At 59.8% G+C, this 14,546-nt stretch overlaps 1 protein-coding gene across 1 annotated transcript in view; it reads right to left on the bottom strand.

Annotated features, from left to right (window-relative positions):
• srrt (serrate RNA effector molecule homolog (Arabidopsis)) overlaps positions 1 to 14,546 on the bottom strand; it is a 69,718-nt gene that overhangs the window by 47,883 nt on the left and 7,289 nt on the right. Inside the window, 1 exon segment of the mRNA XM_087982906.1 lies at positions 11,182 to 11,388. Coding sequence (XP_087839032.1) covers positions 11,182 to 11,388 — 207 coding nt within the window.

Here is a 14,546-nt window from a genome sequence, read left to right as displayed (position 1 = left end):
GTCTGAGTGAGTGTGAGTGTCTCTGAGTGAGGGAGTGTGTGACTGCGTCTGAGTGAGAGAGAGTGAGTGTGTGTGTCTGAGTGAGTGTGTCTGAGTGAGTGTGTCTCTGAGTGAGTGTGAGTGAGAGTGTGAGTGTCTGAGTGAGTGTGTCTCTCTGAGTGAGTGTGAATGAGAGAGTGTGAGTGTGTCTGAGTGTGCGTCTCTGAGTGAGTGTGTGTCTCTGAGTGAGTGTGAGTGTGTCTGAGAGAGGGTGAGTGTGAGTGTGTCTGAGTGAGTGTGAGTGCGTGTGTGTCTGAGAGAGAGGGTGAGTGCCTTTGAGGAAGAGAAAGTCCCAACAGCCTGACAAAAAAACTACCTTTAATTTTGTCTTTAATGGGTGGGCTGTTTATTTTTAACCAGTGACCCCTAGATTCACCCACCAAAGGAAACATCCGCTCCACATCTAACCCAACATCACTCTCCCACAGCCCCAGGTATTATGTTCCAATCAATTCACCTTTGTCTGTTCTGAACAAACCCAGCCTCTCCTCAGGAGACATTCCTCCCTCGGTACTAGTCTGGTAAACCTCCTCTGAACTGCTTCCAACGCACTTACACCCTTCATCCAGTAATGTACAGTATGTGTAATGGAAACATAACCTCACAATAAATGGTACTATCCTGCGAGCATTCCTAATTACGTGCTGTTGCTGTGCACTAACCTCTGTGATCCATGCAGGAGGCCATAGAGATACTGCACCAGCTCAGGGCTCTGCTATCTCTCCCTCTCCATTCACACATTATACTTACTTGTTAGTCTCCCACATCGTACTCTATTTGCCAAACCTTTGCCCACTCAACTAACTTCTCTCTCTTTGCTGACTCCCTACACCCTCTTCACAACTTACTTTCCTCCCTACTTTTGGGTCATCAGCCACATTGCCCTCCTGCGAAGTCCTTTCTATAAACTGTAAAACATTCAGCACCAATCTGTGAGACTTGTTCCATCGTGCCAACCCGAGAAAGATTAATTCACACCTACTCTCTGCTTCCTCTTAGCTCGCTGATCTTGTATTGATTCTGAAATGTTAACCCCACACCCTTACACCATTAGCTTAGTTTCCATAATAACTGCTGATGTGGCACATAGGGCCGGTGGCTCAATGGTTAGCACTGCTGCCTCACAGCGCCAGGGACCCAGGTTCGATTCCACCCTCAGGCGACTGACTATGTGGAGTTTGCACATTCTCCCCGTGTCTGCGTGGGTTTCCTCCAGATGCTCCGGTTTCCTCCCACAGTCCAAAAATGGTGGTGGAGGCTGGTACAATTGCAACATTCAAGAGGCATTTGGATGGGTATATGAATAGGAAGGGTTTGGAGGGATATGGGCCGGGTGCTGGCAGGTGGGACTAGATTGGGTTGGGATATCTGGTTGGACCGAAGAGTCTGTTTCCGTGCTGTACATCTCTATGACTATGTGCAGGTTAGGGTGGATTGGCCATGCTAAATTGTCCCACAGTGTTCAGCGATGTGTAGGTTAGGTGCATTGGTCAGGGGGAAATATAGGAAAACAAGGTAGGGGAATGGGTCTGGCTGGGTTACTCTTCAGTTGGGTTGAAAGGCCTGTTTCTACACTGCAGGGATTGTATGAATCTATTATCAATGTCTCCTGGAAATCTGTACATCACTAGCTCCCCTGTAACCACAGCATGAGTTACCTCCTCAAAGGACACACTGGATTTCCCTTCACCTTTCACAGCCCAAAAATACTCCCAAACAGTTCATACAACCTGCGCTAACTGTCAAGTTCTGAGACGATGTCAGGTATCACACAAACAGAAGTGGCAATTTCAAACTCTCTCATAAAAATGCTAAGGGTTCTTTTGGGAGGGGGCTGGCTCACGATTCAAAGCTGGCATGGGGAAGTATTTGGTCAGTGTTATGGAAGCAAGGTCAGTCGAGTAAGGTTAAGCCCAGACTAGCCATGATCCAAATGGACAGACTGGAGGGTTTGGATGGCACGCTGCTGTTGCTAAGGGTCCCCGTGGTTGAGGTGCCCAGCAAGAGAAGCTGGCAGTGCCTCCACATCAGTCTTTCTTTCATCCTGGTGGGTTATCAGGATGGCACCATCACCAGCGAGTCTGCAGCAGTCAGCCCCCTGAGAAGGGACTGACGTGGTTGAGAAAGGGGGCGAGGATGAGCTTCTGGGTCCCAACAGTCCCCAGTATCGCAGCTGGCTCTTCAACAACCTTTGGGGTTCAGTGATTGACAGAATTCCTGCCTTGCTTAGTTCATCTCCTCTGGAAAATCCCAAACAGAATCAACAGACATCAGTTAAGAGAGAAAGAAATTCCTACCAAACGAACAATGAACAAATCACCAAATTAATTTTGCGTTTTTTTTTTAAAACCTTTTTTACTTCAAGAATTGTTTTGGCAGCTTACGTACGGATAAAATCATAATACTTAGATGTCGAAGTCATCTTGAAGAATCTCAAGTGTGCGAGCGGGCGTTTTGTAGACTCGTTTCATTACCAGGGATTTTTGTTCCTCACTAACTACGAACTAATACTTTGGGATTACTAGACACTGCATTGTGCGCAGTGTGTGGCTAACTAGCTGGTCTGAGTACAAAGGTTTCCATTGCAGCGTGCCAGGATTTGCTTCAGATTTGCTCTCCTGCACCTTGTTTTCGGAGGGGGGGGAAGAAAGGTGTCAGAATTAACATTATACAAACAAAAAAAAACTACAAACTCCAGATAACAAAAGGACAAAAAATTAAGAGGTTAGTTCACAGCGATACCTTCCCCTCCATTTTGTCATCTCAGTGAAGAGGGGTACACTCCACTGCAGAATCGCTACTTTACCTGAATCAAATGGAACAAAATACCCGAGAGAGAGAGACAGAGAGAGAGAGAGATGCAGAAAGACAGACAGCGAGACAGAGAACAATGTGTGAGCACTTTGCAAATGTTTGTCTAATTGCCACAGTTTAAGATTTCACCATCACTGCACTGCATCGACAGACGGCGAGTAGTTATCAGACTCTCTGAATTTCTCCCGATATGGAAGCTTCTCCTCCTCAGACCTCCCTCCGCCCGTCAGGAAGCTGATGCTAGCTATCAGCTCCCCTCCCGCCGCCCCCCCCCCACACACTCCCTCCCGCCGTCCCCCCCCCACACACTCCATCCCGCCGTCCCCCCCCCACACACTCCCTCCCGCCGTCCCCCCCCCACACACTCCCTCCCGCCGTCCCCCCCTCACACACTCACTCCCGCCGTCCCCCCCCCTCACACACTCCCTCCCGCCGTCCCCCCCCCACACACTCCCTCCCGCCGTCCCCCCCTCACACACTCCCTCCCGCCGTCCCCCTCCCCCCCCACACACTCCCTCCCGCCATCCCCCCCCCCACACACTCCCTCCCCTGTCCCCCCCTCACACACTCCCTCCCGCCGTCCCCCCCTCACACACTCCCTCCCGCCGCCCCCCCCTCACACACTCCCTTTCGCCGTCCCCCCCCCCTCACACTCCCTCCCGCCGCCCCCCCCCTCACACACTCCCTCTCGCCGTCCCCCCCCTCACACACTCCCTCTCGCCGTCCCCCCCCCTCACACACTCCCTCCCGCCGTCCCCCCCCTCACACACTCCCTCCCGCCGTTCCCCCCCCCTCACACACGCCCTCCCGCCGCCCCCCCCTCCACACACTCCCTCCCGCCGCCCCCCCCTCACACACTCCCTCCCGCCGTCCCCCCCCCTCACACACTCCCTCTCGCCGTCCCCCCCCCTCACACACTCCCTCCCGCCGTCCCCCCCCTCACACACTCCCTCCCGCCGTTCCCCCCCCTCACACACTCCCTCCCGCCGCCCCCCCCTCCACACACTCCCTCCCGCCGCCCCCCCCCTCACACACTCCCTCCCGCCGTCCCCCCCCCTCACACACTCCCTCCCGCCGTCCCCCCCTCACACACTCCCTCCCGCCGCCCCCCCCTCACACACTCCCTCTCGCCGTCCCCCCCCCCACACTCCCTCCCGCCGCCCCCCCCCTCACACACTCCCTCCTGCCGTCCCCCCCCCTCACACACTCCCTCCCCTGTCCCCCCCTCACACACTCCCTCCCGCCGTCCCCCCCCCACACACTCCCCTCCCGCCGTCCCCCCCCCTCACACACTCCCTCCCGCCGTCCCCCCCTCACACACTCCCTCCCGCCGTCCCCCCCCCTCACACACTCCCTCCTGCCGTCCCCCCCCTCACACACTCCCTCCCCTGTCCCCCCCTCACACACTCCCTCCCGCCGTCACCCCCCCTCACACACTCCCTCCTGCCGTCCCCCCCCTCACACACTCCCTCCCGCCGTCCCCCCCCCTCACACACTCCCTCCCGCCGTCCCCCCCCTCACACACTCCCTCCCGCCGTCCCGTCCCCCTCACACACTCCCTCCTGCTGTCCCCCCCCCACACACTCCCCTCCCGCCGTCCCCCCCCCTCACACACTCCCTCCCGCCGTCCCCCCCCCTCACACACTCCCTCCTGCCGTCCCCCCCCTCACACACTCCCTCCCGCCGTCCCCCCCCCTCACACACTCCCTCCCGCCGTCCCCCCCCCTCACACACTCCCTCCCGCCGTCCCCCCCCCTCACACACTCCCTCCTGCCGTCCCCCCCCTCACACACTCCCTCCCGCCGTCCCCCCCCCTCACACACTCCCTCCCGCCGTCCCCCCCCCCTCACACACTCCCTCCCGCCGTCCCCCCCCCCTCACACACTCCCTCCCGCCGTCACCCCCCCCACACACTCCCCTCCCGCCGTCCCGTCCCCCACACACTCCCTCCCGCCGTCCCCCCCCCTCACACACTCCCTCCCGCCGTCCCCCCCCCACACACTCCCTCCCGCCGTCCCCCCCCCCACACACTCCCCTCCCGCCGTCCCCCCCCCCCACACACTCCCTCCCGCCGTCCCCCCCCCCTCACACACTCCCTCCCGCCGTCCCCCCCCCTCACACACTCCCTCCCGCCGTCCCCCCCCTCACACACTCCCTCCCGCCGTCCCCCCCTCACACACTCCCTCCCGCCGTCCCCCCCCTCACACACTCCCCTCCTGCCGTCCCCCCCCCTCACACACTCCCCTCCCGCCGTCCCCCCCCTCACACACTCCCTCCCGCCGTCCCCCCCCCTCACACACTCCCTCCCGCCGTCCCCCCCCTCACACACTCCCCTCCTGCCGTCCCCCCCCCTCACACACTCCCCTCCTGCCGTCCCCCCCCCTCACACACTCCCCTCCCGCCGTCCCCCCCCTCACACACTCCCTCCCGCCGTCCCCCCCTCACACACTCCCTCCCGCCGTCCCCCCCCTCACACACTCCCCTCCTGCCGTCCCCCCCCCTCACACACTCCCCTCCTGCCGTCCCCCCCTCACACACTCCCTCCCGCCGTCCCCCCCCTCACACACTCCCCTCCTGCCGTCCCCCCCCTCACACACTCCCCTCCTGCCGTCCCCCCCTCACACACTCCCTCCTGCCGTCCCCCCCCTCACACACTCCCCTCCTGCTGTCCCCCCCTCACACACTCCCTCCCGCCGTCCCCCCCCCTCACACACTCCCTCCCCTGTCCCCCCCCTCACACACTCCCTCCCCTGTCCCCCCCCTCACACACTCCCTCCCCTTTCCCCCCCTCACACACTCCCTCCCCTTTCCCCCCCTCACACACTCCCTCCCCTGTCCCCCCCCCACACACTCCCTCCCCTGTCCCCCCCTCACACACTCCCTCCCGCCGTCCCCCCCTCACACACACCCTCCCCTGTCCCCCCCTCACACACTCCCTCCCCTGTCCCCCCCTCACACACTCCCTCCCCTGTCCCCCCCCTCACACACTCCCTCCCGCCGTCCCCCCCTCACACACTCCCTCCCCTGTCTCCCCCTCACACACTCCCTCCCCTGTCCCCCCCCCACACACTCCCTCCCCTGTCCTCCCCTCACACACTCCCTCCCCTGTCCCCCCCTCACACACTCCCTCCCCTGTCCCCCCCTCACACACTCCCTCCCCTGTCCCCCCCTCACACACTCCCTCCCCTGTCCCCCCCTCACACACTCCCTCCCGCCGTCCCCCCCCCACACACTCCCTCCCGCCGTCCCCCCCCCCACACACTCCCTCCCCTGTCCCCCCCTCACACACTCCCTCCCGCTGTCCCCCCTCACACACTCCCTCCCGCCATCCCCCCCTCACACACTCCCTCCCCTGTCCCCCCCCCACACACTCCCTCCCCTGTCCCCCCCTCACACACTCCCTCCCGCTGTCCCCCCCTCACACACTCCCTCCCCTGTCTCCCCCTCACACACTCCCTCCCCTGTCCCCCCCTCACACACTCCCTCCCCTGTCCCCCCCTCACACACTCCCTCCCCTGTCCCGCCCTCACACACTCCCTCCCCCTGTCCCCCCCTCACACACTCCCTCCCGCCGTCTCCCCCTCACACACTCCCTCCCCTGTCCCCCCCTCACACACTCCCTCCTGCCGTCCCCCCCCCCACACACTCCCTCCTGCCGTCCCCCCCCCTCACACACTCCCTCCCCTGTCCCCCCCTCACACACTCCCTCCCCTGTCCCCCCCCTCACACACTCCCTCCCCTGTCCCCCCCCTCACACACTCCCTCCCCTGTCCCCCCCTCACACACTCCCTCCCCTGTCCCCCCCCTCACACACTCCCTCCCCTGTCCCCCCCTTCACACACTCCCTCCCCTGTCCCCCCCTCACACACTCCCTCCCCTGTCCCCCCCCCACACACTCCCTCCCCTGTCCCCCCCCTCACACACTCCCTCCCCTGTCCCCCCCCCTCACACACTCCCTCCCCTGTCCCCCCCCTCACACACTCCCTCCCCTGTCCCCCCCCTCACACACTCCCTCCCCTGTCCCCCCCTCACACACTCCCTCCCGCTGTCCCCCCCTCACAGACATCCCTCTCCGTTGACCCTCCCCCTCACAGACTTTACATCCTTGCCTGATTCCCAAGGTAGGAGATGGGGGGTGGGAGTTCTGGCTGATCTCTGTTTGCCCTGGGGTAGATTGTGGGTGACCTACCCTCGGGAAAGGGTGTAATAGGCTCTCAGGCCCTTCTCTCAGTAACGTGGCTCTGGGGGAGGGACCTGCCGATGGAGATGTGCAGCTGCTGGGCGAACTGATACGCTCCATGGGTCACTTCTTCACACCAAGATGCAACTGGGCACAGGGCTCAGTGTCTTTATAAACACTCACCAACATTACCAAAGCAAAATCCACCATCAGGTTAGAAGGAAAGACAACATGAGCTGGGGCTGGCTTCCCCTCCTGTCGAGAAGGTGAATGAGGAATCTGAGTGAGGCTTTAGAGAATGTGATGGTGGGATTCCGAAGGGAAGGAAGAGAGAAGAAAAAACTCTGTTCAGCTGACAGGGAGCGGTGGCCAGGGAGGAACATAAACGTCATATCAGAGACGGACAATTCAGGAGAGAAATTCCAACACTTTTTCAGACCAGAGGGTGGAGGATTTGCAGCCACAAAGTAAATAACATAGCAGCCCAATTTGTCATTTTAGATGTGAGATCAACATATCTTTCCAACCGAAAGACATTGCGGGATATGGAGCTAAGGGACAGGTCACTGGGGTAACAGATCGAGGGGCTGAATGAGTTCCCCTTGCTCTCCAACACTGACAGGAATATCTGTGGGCCCGACAGACAATGCTGACAGCTTCCAACACAGACAGGATTTCACTCCACACCTCCCTTCCCGGAATTCAAACACACATTTCAGCTGGATACAGGCAGCATGACCAAAAACTAACAGCCCAGTCAGACTGACCCACCCAACACGGTACACCCCAGTCAGACTGACCCACCCAGCACGGTACACCCCAGTCACACAGACCCACCCAACACAGTACACCCCAGTCACACAGACCCACCCAGCACGGTACACCCCAGTCACACTGACCCACCCAGCACGGTACACCCCAGTCACACAGACACACCCAACACGGTACACCCCAGTCACACAGACACACCCAACACGGTACACCCCAGTCACACAGACACACCCAGCACGGTACACCCCAGTCAGACTGACCCACCCAACACGGTACACCCCAGTCACACAGACCCACCCAACACGGTACACCCCAGTCAGACTGACCCACCCAACACGGTACACCCCAGTCACACAGACACACCCAGCACGGTACACCCCAGTCACACAGACACACCCAGCACGGTACACCCCAGTCAGACTGACCCACCCAACACGGTACACCCCAGTCACACAGACACACCCAGCACGGTACACCCCAGTCAGACTGACCCACCCAACACGGTACACCCCAGTCAGACTGACCCACCCAACACGGTACACCCCAGTCACACAGACACACCCAGCACGGTACACCCCAGTCAGACTGACCCACCCAACACGGTACACCCCAGTCACACAGACACACCCAGCACGGTACACCCCAGTCACACAGACCCACCCAGCACGGTACACCCCAGTCAGACTGACCCACCCAACACGGTACACCCCAGTCAGACTGACCCACCCAACACGGTACACCCCAGTCAGACTGACCCACCCAACACGGTACACCCCAGTCAGACTGACCCACCCAGCACGGTACACCCCAGTCAGACTGACCCACCCAACACAGTACACCCCAGTCAGACTGACCCACCCAGCACGGTACACCCCAGTCACACAGACCCACCCAGCACGGTACACCCCAGTCAGACTGACCCACCCAACACGGTACACCCCAGTCACACAGACACACCCAGCACGGTACACCCCAGTCACACAGACCCACCCAGCACGGTACACCCCAGTCACACAGACCCACCCAACACGGTACACCCCAGTCACACAGACCCACCCAGCACGGTACACCCCAGTCACACAGACCCACCCAACACGGTACACCCCAGTCACACAGACCCACCCAGCACGGTACACCCCAGTCACACAGACCCACCCAGCACGGTACACCCCAGTCACACAGACCCACCCAACACGGTACACCCCAGTCACACAGACCCACCCAGCACGGTACACCCCAGTCACACAGACCCACCCAACACGGTACACCCCAGTCACACAGACCCACCCAGCACGGTACACCCCAGTCACACAGACCCACCCAGCACGGTACACTCCAGTCACACAGACACACCCAACACGGTACACCCCAGTCACACAGACCCACCCAGCACGGTACACCCCAGTCACACAGACCCACCCAGCACGGTACACCCCAGTCACACAGACCCACCCAACACGGTACACCCCAGTCACACAGACCCACCCAGCACGGTACACCCCAGTCACACAGACCCACCCAACACGGTACACCCCAGTCACACAGACCCACCCAGCACGGTACACCCCAGTCACACAGACCCACCCAACACGGTACACCCCAGTCACACTGACCCACCCAGCACGGTACACCCCAGTCAGACTGACCCACCCAACACGGTACACCCCAGTCACACAGACCCACCCAGCACGGTACACCCCAGTCACACAGACCCACCCAACACGGTACACCCCAGTCACACTGACCCACCCAGCACGGTACACCCCAGTCAGACTGACCCACCCAACACGGTACACCCCAGTCACACAGACCCACCCAGCACGGTACACCCCAGTCACACAGACCCACCCAGCACGGTACACCCCAGTCACACAGACCCACCCAACACGGTACACCCCAGTCACACTGACCCACCCAACACGGTACACCCCAGTCACACAGACCCACCCAACACGGTACACCCCAGTCACACAGACCCACCCAGCACGGTACACCCCAGTCACACAGACCCACCCAGCACGGTACACCCCAGTCACACAGACCCACCCAACACGGATACAGCCTGATCACACCTTCCATCCCTGCTCACAAGCAGCACTCTCGCAAGCACAAGGCTGCTACATTGCAGGGAATGCAGCTGGGAGCTTGACACCCCCCTGCCCCTAAAGTACTCTGTCAGCGATGGCCCTGAACTTCCTCAAGGGTTCACTAATCTTCTGAGTGGTACACATGCGCTCTCGGAACAAAGCTGTTTGGAGCCCTGGCTCCCTTCAGGACGGTCAGCAACCCGACAAGGTCTCCCGCCCCTGGCAAACCCTGGCACTCAGACACTGAGTAAATCCATCTATTATAGCCCAGTGCAGAGCAGAGGCAGACAATCCAAAAGGAACAACTATTCTGAAAGGAGTCATGACAGACACAGAAACATCACAGCCATTACACTGCAACAGGCGCGGGTTTGAAATAGAGAACAAGGTGTGTAATCTCTTTATCGCAGAGAGAGTTGCGATGTTGGGACAGAGTTGGAACTGTGGAAACCCAGGGCTGAAACACAGTGAGAGTCACCACTCCCCGCTGACCCTCTGTAACCAGTCCATCACAAACAAGGCAACTCACAGAGCAGGCCGGTGGGCCTGGGGTACAAGTGAGGAGCGAGAGGAGGGGGGGGGGGCGAGGATGTAGCAAGGAGGAGATGGGAAAGTAGGAGGGGGAAGGTGGGGGGGGGTCCCGGTGGGGGAGGGGGAAGGGTGGGGGAGGGGGAAGGGTGGGGGAGGGGGATGTTGGTGGCGGAGGGGGGTCCCGGTGGGGGAGGGGGAAGGTGGGGGAGGGGGATGTTGGTGGGGTCCCAGTGGGGGAGGGGGGTCCCGGTGGGGGAGGGGGAAGGTGGGGGAGGGGGATGTTGGTGGGGTCCCAGTGGGGGAGGGGGGTCCTGGTGGGGGAGGGGGAAGGTGGGGGAGGGGGATGTTGGTGGGGTCCCAGTGGGGGAGGGGGGTCCTGGTGGGGGAGGGGGAAGGTGGGGGAGGGGGAAGGGTGTGGGAGGGGGATGTTGGTGGGGTCCCAGTGGGGGAGGGGTGTCCCGGTGGGGAGGGGGAAGGTGGGGGAGGACCCCGGTGGGGGACACTGGCCTGGTGCTGCCCTGAGTGACACTGAGCCGGGAGGTCTCTCTCTCTCTCTCTCTCTGGTGGAGGGTGACTGAGACAGCAGGGTGTGGGATCTGAACCAGCCCCTGCCACAGTCTGAGACTGCAATTCCCATCGAGCCAAGAGGCAGCTGGGAACGAGCAGGAAAGCAGCAGCGGCGACATTAGTGGTTACGTTATCACTAGTTAATGCCTGGTTAATAGAAACAAGGAGCACTGTTCTCAGGTGCACTCTCACCATTCCTCGTCTTTGTGAGCGAGGAAGAAGTCCTGCATTTGTTGACGCCGGAATTCGATCTTGTACTCGTTATAGCGTTTCACCGACTCGGTCTCATCCACGGAGTCGTCGAGTGACAGCAGGAACTCCTTGAAGGTTTTCATCACTGGGGGTGGAGGGCCCACCTCCAGCTCATGCAGATTGCCCAACCTGGGGGTAAAAGGAACACTAACAGCGTCGGTACAGTATGTCCTTGAGCTTCACAGGAAAACCAGACCACAACCTTCCCAGCGAGTGCCTCACAGCCAGCTGGCCAGAGAGGGGCGGTGGGGGCAGGTCAACAAACCAGATCACCACCACCACCGCCTTCCCAACGGCAAGGTATACAGGCCCAGCCAGCATCCCCACACCCTCACACAGACACCCACCCACCCACCCACACACACACACACACCCTCACACAGACACCCACCCACCCACACCCACCCACACACACACACACACCCTCACACAGACACCCACCCACCCACCCACACACACACCCTCACACAGACACCCACCCACCCACACACACACCCTCACACAGACACCCACCCACCCACCCACACACACACACCCTCACACAGACACCCACCCACCCACACCCACCCACACACACACACACACCCTCACACAGACACCCACCCACCCACCCACACACACACCCTCACACAGACACCCACCCAGCCACACACACACCCTCACACAGACACCCACCCAGCCACACACACACCCTCACACAGACACCCACCCACCCACCCACCCACCCTCACACAGACACCCACCCACCCACCCACACACACCCTCACACAGACACCCACCCACACACCCTCACACAGACACACCCTCACACAGACACCCACCCACCCACACACACACCCACCCACCCACACACACACCCACACACACCCTCACACAGACACCCACCCACCCACACACACACCCACACACACACACACCCCCACACAGACACCCACCCACACACACCCACCCACACACACACACACCCTCACACAGACACACCCTCACACAGACACCCACCCACCCACACCCACCCACCCACACACACACCCTCACACAGACACCCACCCACCCACACCCTCACACACACACCCACCCACACCCTCACACAGACACCCACCCACACCCTCACACACACACCAACCCACACCCTCACACAGACACCCACCCACACCCTCACACACATACCCACCCACACCCTCACACAGACACCCACCCACCCACACACACACCCACACCCACACACCCTCACACAGACACCCACCCACCCACACCCACCCACCCACCCTCACACAGACACCCACCCACACCCTCACACACACACCCACCCACACACACCCACCCACACCCTCACACACACACCCACGCACACCCTCACACAGACACCCACCCACACACACACCCACCCACACCCTCACACAGACACCCACCCACACCCTCACACAGACACCCACCCACACCCTCACAGAAACACACATACACACACGCACACACAGACACACTCTCACATGCACAGAGACAAATACATGCTCACACACAGACACACGCTCTCACACACACACGCAGACAGACACGCTCTCACACACACACGCAGACAGACACGCACTCACATGCACACACAGACACGCACTCACATGCACACACAGACACGCACTCACATGCACACACAGAAACGCACTCACATGCACACACAGACAGACACTCACATGCACACAGACACGCACTCACATGCACATAGACAGACACGCTCTCACATGCACACACAGACAGACACGCATTCACATGCGCACACAGACAGACACGCACTCACATGCGCACACAGACAGACACGCATTCACATGCACACACAGACAGACACGCACTCACATGCACACACAGACAGACACGCACTCACATGCACATAGACAGACACGCATTCACATGCACACACAGACAGACACGCACTCACATGCACACAGACAGACACGCACTCACATGCACACAGACAGACACGCACTCACATGCACACAGACAGACATGCACTGACATGCACACACAGACACGCTCTCACATGCACACAGACAGACACGCACTCACATGCACACAGACAGACACGCTCTCACATGCACACACAGACATGCTCTCATGCACACAGACAGACATGCACTCACATGCACAGAGACAGACACGCACTCACATGGACATCAGACAGACACGCACTCACATGCACACACAGACACGCACTCACATGCACACACAGACAGACACGCACTCACATGCACACAGACAGACACGCTCTCACATGCACACACAGACACGCACTCACATGCACACAGACAGACACGCACTGACATGCACACACAGACACGCTCTCACATGCACACACAGACACGCTCTCACATGCACACACAGACACGCTCTCACATGCACACACAGACAGACACGCTCTCACATGCACACACAGACAGACACGCTCTCACATGCACACACAGACACGCACTCACATGCACACAGAGAGACACGCACTCTCATGCACACACAGACAGACACGCTCTCACATGCACACACAGACAGACACGCATTCACATGCACACAGACAGACACGCACTCATGCACACACAGACAGACACGCTCTCACATGCACACACAGACAGACACGCATTCACATGCACACAGACAGACACGCACTCTCATGCACACACAGACAGACACGCTCTCACATGCACACACAGACACGCATTCACATGCACACAGACAGACACGCTCTCACATGCACACAGACAGACACGCACTCACATGCACACACAGACAGACACGCACTCACATGCACACACAGACACGCACTCACATGCACACACAGACAGACACGCACTCACATGCACACACAGACAGACACGCACTCTCATGCACACACAGACACGCTCTCACATGCACAGAGAGACACGCACTCACATGCACACACAGACAGACACGCACTCTCATGCACACACAGACACGCACTCACATGCACAAACAGACACGCACTCACATGCACACAGACAGACACGCACTCACATGCACACAGACACGCTCTCACATGCACACACAGACAGACACGCACTCACATGCACACAGACACGCACTCACATGCACACAGACAGACACGCACTCACATACACAGACAGACACGCACTCACATGCACAAACAGACACGCACTCACATGCACACAGACAGACACGCACTCACATGCACACAGACACGCTCTCACATGCACACACAGACAGACACGCACTCACATGCACACAGACACGCACTCACATGCACACAGACAGACACGCACTCACATACACAGACAGACACGCACTCA

The sequence above is a fragment of the Chiloscyllium plagiosum genome, unplaced genomic scaffold (assembly GCF_037043375.1).
Source record: "Chiloscyllium plagiosum isolate Xiang-an unplaced genomic scaffold, Cpla_swu_hap1 HiC_scaffold_44, whole genome shotgun sequence".
NCBI lineage: Eukaryota > Metazoa > Chordata > Chondrichthyes > Orectolobiformes > Hemiscylliidae > Chiloscyllium > Chiloscyllium plagiosum.
The sequence above is the reverse complement of the archived record's forward strand: the minus strand, read 5'-3'. Positions and strand labels throughout refer to the sequence as shown.